The 14,151-nt window shown below is 34.2% G+C and overlaps 1 protein-coding gene across 1 annotated transcript in view; it reads right to left on the minus strand.

Moving 5' to 3' along the window:
• Positions 1-378: 378 nt before the first annotated feature.
• The window catches only part of LOC123564714 (uncharacterized), a 135,326-nt gene continuing 121,553 nt past the window's right edge, over positions 379-14,151 (minus strand). The window contains exons 35-38 of the mRNA XM_053527499.1: positions 11,937-12,076; positions 10,460-10,540; positions 6,789-6,932; positions 379-420 (exon numbers count right to left, since the gene is read on the minus strand). Of these exons, the coding sequence (XP_053383474.1) occupies positions 379-420; positions 6,789-6,932; positions 10,460-10,540; positions 11,937-12,076 (407 nt within the window). The remainder of the gene's footprint in view (positions 421-6,788; positions 6,933-10,459; positions 10,541-11,936; positions 12,077-14,151) is intronic.

Genomic DNA, 14,151 nt, shown 5'->3' on the forward strand with positions numbered 1-14,151 from the left:
TTTTTTTCCCCCCCCCCCTTTTTTAAAAAACCCCTTTTTTTTTTTCCCCCCCCCCCCCCAAAAAGGGGGGGTTTAAGGGGGGGGGGGGGGGTTTTTTAATAGCCAGTGTCAACAAAAAAAAAAAATTTTAAAAAAAACCCAAAAAATTTTAAAAAAATGTTTTATGAAAAGAAAATTATTTCATTAGCTATCAGATTTGTGCAGAAATGTCATAGTTCTCTTACTGGTTAAAAAACCTCGGCATACGCATTGTGACACAAAACCCAAGCAAAAGTGTTATATTCTGCAATTCGTATTGCCTTTTATAAACCCCCCTTTTAAAAACTTAAAAATATATTAATTTTTTAAAAGAGGGCTGAAAGTCTCCTGCAGTGTGATTTAGGCTACCCTTGGGTTTTTTCCCACCCATTCTATTTTACTCTGTAAAAAAAAAAAAAGTAGAAAAAAAAATTAACTTTTTCAATTTTTTGGGGAAGGGGGGGGGGGCTTTTCAATATTTCAAAACCAAATTTTGTGTTAAGCTTTTTCATTTTCTAGTTTTTCCCCCCCGCCATTTTACCACCCCTGCGCGTGCCCCAAATTTTTAATTTTTATTTTGTAAGGACCTTAAAGGGCAGTGAAAAAAAAAAAGAGTCCATATTTTGGGGGGAAATTTTACCACATTGGCCCCTTTGGGGCAAACGGACAAATTTAGGTGGGCACAAACCCCCCCAACCATTTAACCCTTTTAAAAGAATTCACATGGTGCGTACAAAACAAAAACGGCCCATTTTTGAAATATTAAAAATTAAAGGGGAAGGGAAAATGTTTTTTAAAAACCCCAAATTAAAATTTAGCGAAAAAAAAAAACCCTTTGGGTATTAAAAAATGCCCAAAAAAGACTACCCCTTTTAAATTTGGCGGGGTTTTTTTTCTATCAGTTGAAAAAATTGTAAATTTTTTTGGAAAGGGCCATTCCCTTTTATTTGAAGCCAATTTTTTTAAATTTTTGGGAAAATACAATTTTTCCGAAAAAGATACTTTAAAAAAAAAATGTTGGAAAAGCCAACCGTTTGGGTTTCCCCAAATTTTTTGTTTTTAAATAAATTTTTCGACATGTTTTTGTTACGGGAAATTTTAAAAACGAAAAAGAATTTATCATTAAGTTCCTTTGTATTTATAAAAATCCCAAACTTTTTTTTTTAAAAGAATTGAAATTTTATGTAACAAAAAAGCTTGGTAAATAGAAGTGGCATTTTTTTTTTCGTGCAAAGGGGGCGTGTGGGGTAGTGGGAAAATGAAAGGGTCTTCCCAAATTCTCTTGTTGGATTTTTTTAAACAATCCCATGTACGTTCAGGGCAAATGGCGACTTTCAAAGTTTTTGATTGGGGAGGGAAAACCCTTTGATAACCCCCGGTTTTATCATTTTAGGTTTCGAAAGGGGGCCCGGGTTTAGAAAAAAAAAAAACATTCCTAAGCAAGTGGTGACTCTTTAAAGGGCCCGGTTCTAGGTTCCCCAACCCTTTAAAATTGGAGAGGCAAGTATTCCCAAATCAGTGCCCCAAACCCCCACTATGCTACCCCAATTTCCCCCTTTCACAGAAAAATTTTTTGCATTAAAAAGGGGGATTTACAAAACCGAACAAAATACACCGAAAAGTTTTAAAAAATTTTTTTTTGTATTTTCCCCCCACACTTTTCACTTAAAAACCCCTTTGTGATATATTTTTAAAAAAACCCGTCTATTTTCAAACCCATTAAAAAAAATTAACCCAAAAAAAACATCTTTTTCAAAATTTTTTTTCCCTTTTGCACGATTAATTTGAAAGACCATTCTATAAAACAAATGGCAATAATCCCAAATTTTTTATATTTATAAAAACGCCCTAAAAATAAAAAAGGGTCCCGCCTATTCAAAACAATGGGGGGTTACAATAATTTTAAAACACGCATGCTTCGAGTTTTTTCATACAAAATTTAAAAAAAAAAAAAAAAAAATAAAAACGGGACCGCTTTCGAAAGATTTTAAACCCCAAAATGAGAGAAATTTTTTCACGCGATTTCCCCTCAGAGGGTTTTTACCAGAAAATTTAAAATTTGGTTTCTCAATTTTAAATTTTTTTAGAAAACCAAAAAAATCCCTTTAAGAAAAGGGGAAGCCTGTTTTCCCGCCCCCCGGTAACAATTTTATGAAAGAGAAGCCCTTGAATTCTTTATCTAATTATTTTTCATATATCGCGTGTTTTTCATGACCCCTGGTTAAAAAAAAGTTATCATAGCGGCAAAATGTAACCCTATCCCGTGCGGGCGTATGAAAAAAATTGAATTTTTATTCATCAAAGGAAAGAAAAACAATAATTAGTCCTTGAATCAATGGAACCCCTAGGACACGCGAAAAATAGGGTAATCAAAATCCTTGTCTTTTAATTAAAAGGGTTTTTTTATTGACCCCGGGCGACCAGTTTGGAAAACTTTTCCCGCCCCGCCCGGGCGTGTGTTCCCCAAATTAAATAGCCGTATAAAAATAAAACGGTAACAATTTTTTCAAAAGCAGATGACCGTGCAAATATTAGCATACCAAAAATTGTTAAAAAGGGGGTAATTGATTGTCGTAAAAAAGTAAATTGGGTTGTCATTTACGACACTATGAAAAATTTTCGGCAACATCCCCGCCCCGAGCGTGGGCAAATTAACCCCGGGCCCCCAAAAGGAAGCCCCCGGCGGTCATCCAAAGGGGTTGAACGTGTTGCTTTTTTCAAGATTTTTTCGGAAAAATTTCTAGAATTCATGTAAAAAGGCCAAAAAAAGGGAAGGGCTGTGAGGGGCGCCGGGAAAAGTGTTGGGTTTTTAATTGTGCTCATACATGCCGGGGAATAGGGAAACAGAATTTTGATTTAAATGACCCCCCTTTGCCCCCTTAAATTTGATTTTCCTTTGTATTTTACAAAAATATAATTTAACGGGGTTTAAAAAACAAAGACGTTTTTTCCAATGGGAAAAAACTTAAAAGAAACAATCAATCTTCCAGCTTTATTTTAAAAAAAATAAAAATTGGGGGGTGGCATTTTTATGTATTTAATTTCCAATTTCAAAAAATTTGGGCGGTATAGGTAAACCTTCAAATAAAATACCCATAATAGTAACATTTTAAATTTCCCATTCTGGTTCCATTATAGAAAGAATATTTTTAAAGCCCTTTAGGAAATTTGAGGGTTGAAAAAAAACTTTTCACTGAAAAATTTTTGTCAAAAACAACTGTATTTTTTTTACAATTGTTTTTTTTTTGCAATTTGGAAGTAAAAACAATGTTTTTGAAAAAACTAAAGGATTTTTATTCTTGTAGTCTTAACAATAAAGGGAAACTACAAAATATTGTGTGGGGCCTGTGCCCCAGTGTAGCTTTTATCAGGGGGTGCTCCTTTTTTGGAAAGGTTAAAACCCAAAAGTCATTGAAATAAAAACAAAAGTTTCTTTAAAAAAAATAGTTTTTTTAATTAGAGGGAAAAAAAACAGCAGAAATTTTTAAAATTACAAATTCTTAATTTTATCATGGGGGGGGTTTAAAAAAAAAAACGTGTTATTACTTAAAAAACAAAAACCCCAAATACAGCACTTTTTTCAACAAAATTGGGCTCAAATAAAATTTTTATTTAAAAATTTTTTACTTCACCATACTTTTTTTTGGGATATTAATATGTTTCAAAATAAATCAAACAGTTTTTTTTTTAACAACCCGATTTACAACGGGAGACAAATAGGGAAAATTTTTTAAATGAACTGCTTTTAATGATTCAACTTTACATTCTTTTCAAAGAGGGGTTGAAAGGTCAAATTGTATAAAACAAATTTCTATTCTGTGTTAAAAATAATTTTTCAAGGGAGATATATTTTTTCAAAATTTCTGTGTTACTGATCCCGCTTTCAAAGAAGGGACCAAAAAAACCACAAAAAAAATATTTTTCGAAGTATACAAGCCAAGTGCTAAACAGAACCATACCTTCACCCTTCTCTCTTTTTTTGTAGCTCAAAATTTTTCCCCTCACACAGGCAAACACTTTTTTCAGGTTTCCCAAAATTGCCCTTTTCATACTTTTACATTTCAATTCCTTGCAAATTATTAAAAATTTTTTAAAACTTTCTCTTACACAACTTTACACCTGAGGGAATCTTGATTTACTTCAAAAAAATTTCTTACAAAACCCCCAAACTACTTTTTCACTATAATCTCTCTTGGGTTTTTATTGGGGGCTTTGGGGTGCCCAATGCACCAAAAAAATTTCAATAAAAGACACAAAAGAAGTAAAATTTACAAAAAAAGGGGAAAAAATCCCGAAAAAAATCTTTAAATTAAAACCGGGGAATTTTTTGTAAAAGAGTTGTTTTTTTTTACCCCCCAAGTGACAAAAAAGTCCCCCCTTGATGATGCCCTTTAAATTACCATTTCCCCAGCCATAAATATTTAACTTTTAAAAATCCAAATTTTTTTTCCCAAAATTACTTAAACATTGCATAAAAAATTTTTTTCTTTTTTAAAAGTAAATTTCATCGAAAATTTTAAAATTAAAGGGTTAAAACCAAGGTGTAAGACAATCACTTTCCGCAAATACAGTTAAACGCTCAAACATGAAAACCCAAAAGTTTTCAGTCCAAAAACCCAAAAGGGAAAAAAAAAAAGTTTCAACAAGTAAGGAATTTTTTTAAATTTTTAACATTTAAAGAAAAAAGCTGATTATATGCGTATAATGCCATTTTATAAATCAGATATCAGTCCCCAAAACAAACTAATGAACTTTAATCATCAAAACTTCCCCCAAAGTTTTATTCTGTCTACAAATTTTCCCTTTAAAATTTTTTTTTTTAAAAATTACTTAAATTTTTATATTTTCCCTTTGGAAAAAACCCAATTTTTAAAAAGGGACACACTTTTTCTTTTTTTTTAAACCCTAAAAAAGTGTTTTTGACAAAGATTTAAATTTTCCTTGTAGGGTTTAAAAGGGGTTTGGGAAAAAAAGAATTTCAGATCAACCCAAAGCCCTGATCATGTGTTTTTACATATATATAATTTTCACATTTAAAAAAAATTTTTTATTTTACATTTGTATAAAAGTTTAATATGAAATACAGGGCCAAAAATTTTGGGTTAAAAAATTCCTTTTGGGGGAAAACTTTTGGGTTTAAAGAAAGAAGGAAAAAAGGGAAGCAAGCATTTTACTCCCCAACCCCAAAGCATTTAAATTCAAATTAAAAAATAAAACAAAACAGAAAATAGTACCAAGGGAAATCCCCAAAAAAAAATGTATGAAGCAAAATATCCCCATTAGGCCCTTTTTCTTTTCATATTTTTTACACGTATCAAAAAAATTTAAAATTTAAATTTCAAAACCAATTAAGTTTTAGTTTCCCCGGTACTATTTATGCTCCAAAAAGTAAAAATCATACCCGGGGGGGGGGGGGGAAATTTATTTGGGCCCTTTCACTTTTTTTTTGATTGAAAAAAAAGGGGACATAATGACATTTAATTTTATCAAATTTAAAAAGAAACCCCATTTGGGTTTCTTTCTAAAAAGCTTTCAATACAATTTGGGAAAAAACTTTTTCCAATTTTTCTGGGGCCTTTATTTAGTTTTTTTTTATTTTTACCTAGATTGTAAAAGGAAGTTTTTAAAAAGTTTGTTCTAATAACTGGGAAATTTTTAAAATTCTTTTAACATACAAAGCTTTTACAAACTTCTGACAAATGGCCTGTTTTTATTGGGTTTTGCCCCATAATAAATTTCGAAAATGGTGCTGAACATTTCCTTGGGAAATAAAAAATTTTACATGAAAAAAAGGTTTTTTTCAAATTTTTCATTTACAATTATCTGGGGTATCTGAAGCTTACTTTTTTTAAAAAAAAGAGTTTCCCAAACATTTCTAAATTTAAAATGGGCTCCCTATACAAATTTCTGTACAAATGATAAAAATATTTTAAAGTGATCAATTTCTGCAAAACAAAAAAATTAATTTTTAAACACAAAAAATGCTGGGTTACAACCCCCGGGTTTTCCCCCCTTAAATTTAAATTTTCCGGGGTTAACCCCTTAAATTAATTTTTAATAAAATTTTTATTAAAATTTTAATTTCTTTAAAAACAAATTGGAAAATGGGCAAAAAAAAGGCCCTGGTGGAACAATGTAAAAATTGGGTATTTTTTTTGAAAATAAATCACTTTTTGAGAATTTTTGATTTTTCAGAAAGATTCACAAAATACCCAAAAATTTTTTTCAAAGAATATCATATATGCATGTCTCTTTTAAAATTTAGTTTTATTACAAATTTTATGAAAAATCAAATCAAATGCTTTTTCTTGCGTTTTTCTGGCTAAATTTTAAGCAAAAATAAAACCCCTTTTTTTAAATTTAAAAAAAGGTTTATGAACTGGAATGTGGGAAAAGTTTTTAAGGGGGATTACAGTCCTCAGTTCCAAAAATTTTCCCCGCGTGTCCATTGGGCCCGGGAAAAAAAAGGGCATGCTTTTTTTTTTAAAATTTAAATAATACATTCCCCCTTTAAAAAATTTTATTTAAGGAAGCATTTTTTTTAGCTTTAAACTTTAAAAAGTGAATTTTTTTTTTTGAATGGAAAAAAGGATTCAATTCTGTTTAAAAAATTTTTTTCAGCCAAAACTATTTTTGCAAGTAAAGGGATTTTTCAAATTTTTAATTTATTAAATTGGAAAAACACTTTTTAAATTAAAAAAACAGTGTAACATAGAAACTTCCCTTTTTATCTTTCAAACCTTCTGTGGCTATAAAATTATAATACTTACGTTACATTCAGCCGCATTATATTTGTTAGCGCACCAGTATGCCGGTCCATATGTACACTTGTTCATTCCCAGTCTATGTGGCTTGTAGAACAAAGTACTGCCATCTTTCTTGTGTGTCACTGTTGCATTGCATAACCCAAGTTGCTGTAATAGTTATAATGTGCAAAATATAAGAAATAAATTTGAAAACAAGAGGGCCACTAACCTGAAACTGACACTTTGACCTTGAATATATGTATGACACACTGAATCATGAATGGTAACAAATTATTGATTGGAAATGGTTTTCCATGTTCAGGCCCGTATGACCTTGACCTTTAATAGAGTGACCCCAAAATCAATAGGAGTCATCTACTCTGCATGTCCAATTATCTATGAAGTTTCAATATTCTGGGTCAAATGGGTCTCAAGTCACTGATCGGAAATGGTTTTCCATATTCAGACCCCTGTGACCTTTGATGGAATGACCCAAAAAACATCTGTTTTTTCTATTTACTGATTTTCATTCTTTCTAGTCTAACCTGAAATTTTGTTGTTTGTCATATGTTTAATTCAGAACAAGTCAATATCCTCAATTTTTGTTTTTTGTTTTTACATTTTTCAGTAAATAAAGACTTTAAGTCCAGCTTCTAATGAATGAATTGTTATAATTATAGCAATAAAATATTTTATAGTGCTAGTATTCACTTATGACATAATTTTTTTTGTATTTGGAAAATATGGTGGCATGGTGAGGCCGTTCATTAGGTGGACAGCATCTATTATGAATGTGTGATATAGGTTCTTTTATGAAACTGTAAAGTAAGCATACAAATCTTCAAAACTTACGGTTTAAACATTTTCTGAGAAAGGAAGTGAAAGTGGGGCAAGACACATACATATTCAATGGAATGGACATATAAATTCTTTCATTACTTACTTACTTCAGTCAGTTTTCTAAGATTTATTTTTTACACATCCTTTACAGTTTACACAAAAAACTATTTTCACTGATTCTGTGAGATCTAGGATCACACAACACATATACCAGCGCTTTTTCTGGACTATGAGATCCAAATTACACAAACCAGACATGAACTGTTCCTAGTTCATGAGGTTCAAAATTACACAAACAAGGAATCAGTAAAACTGAATGATGCTCCCTGATGCATGTGCTTGTCCCAATATGGGGAATAACATATTCAAAAAAAAAAGAAAAAAAAGAAATGGAGATAGTAAAAAGAAGAAAATTGAATAAAAGGAGATAATTAAAATACTTTTCAGGCAATGCTCCAGACAAGTCTTATTTTGTATAATAAAGGGAGATAATTAAACAAGAGGGCCATGAAGGCCCTGTATCGCTCGCCTGACCTATTGACCTAAAGATTATCAAGACAGTTTCATTAAGATATGGTCATAGATGTGGCCTCTAAAGTGTTAACTAACTTTTTCTTTGATTTGACCCGGTGACCTAGTTTTTGAACCCACATGACCCAGATTCGAATTTGACCTAAAGATCATCAAGATTAACATTCTGACTAAGTTTCATGAAGATACAATCATAAATGTGGCCTCTAGAGTGTTAACAAGCTTTTCCTTTGATTTGACCTGGTGACCAAGTTTTTGATTCCACCTGACCCAGATTTGAACTTGACCTATAGATCATCAAGATTAACATTCTGACCAAGTTTCATTAAGATATGGTCATAAATGTGGCCTCTAGAGTGTTAAATAGCTTTTCTTTTGATTTGACCTGGTGACCTAGTTTTTGACCCTACATGATCCAGATTCAAACTGGACTTTGAGATCATAATGATTAACATTCTGATCAAGTTTCATGAAGATACAGTCAAAAATGTGGCCTCTACAGTGTTAACAAGCTTTTCCTTTGATCTGACCTGGTGACCTTTTTGATCCCAGATGACCCAATATCAAACTCATTCAAGACTTTATTCAGGGTAACATTCTGACCAAGTTTCATTAAGATTGGGCCAAAATTGTGACCTCAAGAGTGTTAACAAGCTTTTCCTTTGATTTGACCCGGTGACCTAGTTTCTGACCCCAGACGACCCAATATCAAATTCATCCAAGATTTTATTGAGGGCAACATTCTGGCCATGTTTCATTAAGATTGGGCCAAAATTGTGACCTCTAGAGTGTTAACAAGCTTTACCTTTGATTTGACCTGGTGACCTAGTTTTTGATCCCAGATGACCCAATATCGAACTCGTCCAAGATTTTATTAAGGGTAACATTCTGCCCAAGTTTCATTAAGATTGGGTCAAAATTGTGACCTCTAGAGTGTTAATAGTCAAATTGTTGACGACGGACGGACGACTGACGACGGACACAGGGCGATCACAAAAGCTCACCTTGAGAACTTTGTGCTCAGGTGAGCTAAAAATTAGGTAAAGTAGAGTTATGATTCTTTGACACTGCACTTCCTGTCAATGGCCTTTATCATTTTGTGAAGTTTCAATGAAATGCCATCAATTCTTTTCAAGTAATGCTCCGGACAAGCCTTATTTGATAAAGGAAGATAATTAAACAAGAGCTGTCCGTAAGACAGCCAAGCTTGACTATTCGAAATATTGTCACAGAAGCAGGAAATTATTACCCAAAATGTTAAATATCAAAAGAGTTTTAAGTTCGAAAGGGGACATAATTTGACCAAAATACATATCAGAGTTATGGGACTTGATGTTATCAACTAGTTTTATAACCCCGAAGAAACATGTTAAGTTTCAATTCAGTATCTGCATTAGTTTTGGGGATAGTAACTTGCATGTAAAACTTTAACCAGAATTTTCTAAGTCCAAAAGGGGGCATAATTTGCCCAAAATACATGTCAGAGTTATGGGACTTGACCCAGTGAGGTAGGTAATTGATCTAGAAAAAGAAAAAATAAGTTTCAAATCTATATGCCTTTTAGTAATAGCTGTATGTACTTGCACGCAAAACTTTAACCAGAATTTTCTAAGTCCAAAAGGGGGCATAATTTGGCCAAAATGAAGGTCAGAGTTATGGGACTTGGTGCTATCAACTAGTTTTAAAACATGTGAAGTTTCAATTCAATATCTGCATTAGTTTTGGAGATAGTAACTTGCATGTAAAACTTTAACCAGAATTTTCTAAGTACAAAATGGGGCATAATTTGCTCAAGATACATGTTAGAGTTATGGAACTTGACCCAGTGAGGTTGGTAACTGACCTAGAAATAGGAATAAATAAGTTTCAAAGCTATATGCCTTTAAATGATAGCTGTATGTACTTGCATGCAAAAAGTTTACCAAGGTGTGACGCCGACGCCAGGTTGAGTAGAATAGCTAGACTATTCTTCGAATAGTCAAGCTAAAAACTAGGTAAGGTAGAGTTATGATTCTTTGATGCTGCACTTTGTCTCAATGGCCTCTATGACTATGTGAAGTATTAATCAAATGCCATTAATACCTTTCAAGTTATACTTTAGACAAAAGTGTGACGGACGGACAGACAGATGGAAGGACGGATAAACTGACAACTATATGCTCGCCCTTCTGGGAGTATAAAAATACACATACTGTTTCTGGTCATAAAGATCTAACATTTCACAAAACAAGACATACTTTTCCTTGTCACTGAGATCCAAAATTACACAAAACAACTTATTCCGAGGTTTCTAACAAATAAAATGGGAGGTTAAAACACTTTACCTGACAAATCTCTTCTGGTTTCACATTTTCCTCAATGAGATTCAGAATGTTTGGAATGTACTGATCAATAACCTGATGACACTGGAAGAGAAAAAGTTTGACTAAAGAAAGACTGCTGACTTTAGCATACCTGATGCAGGCAGATCAGGGGATGTCATTTTAGAAGGAAAAGATAAAGCTAAACAATCCATGAAATACATATGCAGCATTAACCTTTTGCAAGTGATTCCTGCATGCTCACAGTCTATTCAGTCAGCAAATTTTCAGTGCACACCCCTTCAAATAATAAAAGGGGAGCAGTGGTGTAGTGGATAAGGTGTCGGCTGCTCAATCCAGGGGTTGTGGGTTCAAGCCCCATTGGGGTCACGACCATGACTTCTCATATGACACCAGTACTGGTTTTTCCAGGAATTGGGACTCCCAGAGTGGTTATAATAAGCTTGAAGCTTTCATCACCATCGAGCTAAAACAAGTCAGTAGGTATAAACTAAATAATAAATGGTACTGCCCAAATTGAATGATGGACCAGTCCATTTTATAAATTTAGCAGGCTAAAGGTTAAGGACTTGGGTCTGAAATTAGCTGGTTAGCAAAACTGACATTTAAAAGAACATAGATCTAGCTGAACTGTAATGAGAAAAAGAACATGATAAAACAGATAATAATTGACACATTATTGCCATAAAAGTGTCACACAGTTATGGAGTTTTAGTTTCTTCTCTTGAAAAATAAACATAGTAATTACCAACATATTTTTCTCTAAACAAAAACATACAGACAAATCAAGTACACAAAAGCTTATTTATAAAATACGTATGTATATTCCCAGGATGGTCTTTTAAGTAACTGATTGTATAATTTCCAGTCTCAAGTATGCTGGGACCATGACCTTTGACCTAATAACCATTGGATAAACTACCTAACATAATACAATCAAGCTATCAAGCCTGCTGCCTGTATGCCTTATTATTCTCAGTTAAATCAGTTTAATCTCAGACCTGGAACTATGACCTACAGGCCCAAAACAATAAGGGCCATCAATTAATAGGCTATTGGTCTATCTCCAAGCCTTCTACACTTCGTTGACTGGAAACTATTCTCAATCTTGTGGTCACTGTAGGCCTTTGGCCCTCTGACCCATAAAACAATAGGAATCATCTAATTTACCACAGGATATCATCCAATTAAGTTTGGCAACTGTTGGCCAAAGCAATCTTCTGTGGTTTGTCAGAAATTGATTCCAGTCTAAAGATCAGTAACATTTACTTTCTGACTTACAAAATATTAGGGGTTGTCTACTGATTACAGTCAATCGTCCTATGAAGTTTGACACCTGCAGGCAAAAGCAATCTCAAGTTAATAAGTGTCTACTAACAGATGGACTGATATGACCAAAGCAACTTAGGTCCCAGGCACAAACATCTCGCCTTGAAATACCAATAATTAGTAGAAACCATTGTTAGAGACTGTGCTATACCTGTGCTGTAACTGTATCGGGGAGAATGTCACAGACTCGCTTCAGGAACTCTTCAACCTCCTGCGTTGTTCTATTCTGCTTTAGAAACTGCTTTAACTCCTCCATTATCAGCTTGCAGGGACCACAGAGTTCCAGTTTAACTGTTATCAAAGAAGATATATTTGGTATCAAGGGAAGGAAGTTAAGCTATTTCACTAAAACAAACTATCCAGAGTTACCTATCTTGTTCAGTATATTTATCAAGGGAGAGAAGTACAAAAATTTCATACCAGGTATAATATATCTGTAATCAAAGAGCTATAATTCAGTCAAAAATATGCTTCCATAGTGCATTAAAAACAACAACAAAAAAAATAAATAAACAGATCCTAAGTTTCCATTGTTTGCGCATTTACACATAAACTGGGTGCCAAGATGTCAATATTTCACTTACAGAAGGTATTTAACATAAAAAAGTAGTTAACTTGAAAATGAAAGCAGGGTGTTTATTCTGTGGACCCGTTTCTGAAATGCGGCAATACTAGGGTACCTGTCTGCAGTTGACTTGCATTTCACTACATAGTTTTCAACACCCTTTATTCTTTTCATCATTTAAAGCAAATAATATATGGATGTCTTGTGGAAATATGTCTATGATTGAGTGAACAAGGCAGTCTGAAAGACAGCTATATCCCCCGCCACTGCTATGGATAGTGAAAGGGTAAAACTTTGATTTTAGCTGTGACCTTGACCTTGAACTGACATGGCTGACTCATGAATTCTGCACGTCTTGATGAGGTGATCATTTGACCCAAGTTTCATGAAAATCCTTCAAGGGGTTTAGGAGATACAGAGCTGAAACCTTTGACCTTCAGTTGTGACCTTGACCTTGAGTTGACATGGCTGACTCATGAGTTCTTGATGAGGTGATCACTTGACCCAAGTTTGATGAAAATCCTTCAAGGGGTTTAGGAGATACAGAGTGGACACAAAATGGAAGGCTCAAACCTTCGACCCTTAGTTGTGACCTTGACCTTGAGCTGGCATGGTTGACTCATAATTTCTGCACATCGTTCTGATGAGGTAATCATTTTACCCAAGTTTTATAAAATTCCTTCAAGGGGTTTAGGAGATATAGAGCGGACACGAAATGGAGGGCTCAAACCTTTGACCCTAAGCTGTGACCTTGACCTTGAGCCAGCATGACTGACTCATGGGTTCTGCATATCGTCTAGATGAGGTGATCATTTGACCCAAGTTTGATAAAATTCCTTCAAGGGGTTTAGGAGATATAGAGCAGACAGAAAATGGAAGGCTCAAACCTTTGACCTTGAGTTGTGACCTTGACCTTGACCCGACAAGGCTGACCCATGGGTTCTGCACATCGTCTTGATGAGGTGATCATTTGACCCAAGTTTCATGAAAATCCTTCAAGGAGTTTAGAAGATATAGAGCGGACACAAAATGGAAGGCTCAAAACCTTTGACCCTAAGTTGTAACCTTGACCTTGAGCCGGCATGGCTGACTCATGGGTTCTGTACATCGTCTTGATGAGGTGATCATTTGACCCAAGTTTTATAAAATTCCTTCAAGGGGTTTAGGAGATATAGAGCGGACACAAAATGGAAGGCTCAAACCTTTGACCTAGAGTTGTGACCTTGACCTTGAACCGACAAGGCTGACTCATGGGTTCTGCACATTGTCTTGATGAGGTGATCATTTGACCCAAGTTTCATGAAAATCCTTCAAGGAGTTTAGAAGATATAGAGCGGACACAAAATGGAAGGCTCAAAACCTTTGACCCTAAGTTGTGACCTTGACCTTGAGCCGGCATGGCTGACTCATGGGTTCTGCACATCGTCTTGATGAGGTGATCATTTGACCCAAGTTTTATAAAATTCCTTCAAGGGGTTTAGGAGATATAGAGCGGACACAAAATGGCAGGCTCAAACCTTTGACCTAGAGTTGTGACCTTGACCTTGAACCGACAAGGCTGACTCATGGGTTCTGCACATCGTCTTGATGAGGTGATCATTTGACCCAAGTTTCATGAAAATCCTTCAAGGGGTTTAGGAGATATGGACCGGACACAATTTTGTTATGGACGGAAGGACGGACGGAAGGACGGAAGGACGCAGACCATTCCTATAATCCCTCCGCCACGGCGGGGGATTAAAAAATCTAGAAAGTGTAAAAAAATCAGTGTGAAGTGACTGAATTTTATTCAAAACAAAGA

The sequence above is a fragment of the Mercenaria mercenaria genome, chromosome 2 (assembly GCF_021730395.1).
Source record: "Mercenaria mercenaria strain notata chromosome 2, MADL_Memer_1, whole genome shotgun sequence".
Taxonomy (NCBI): domain Eukaryota; kingdom Metazoa; phylum Mollusca; class Bivalvia; order Venerida; family Veneridae; genus Mercenaria; species Mercenaria mercenaria.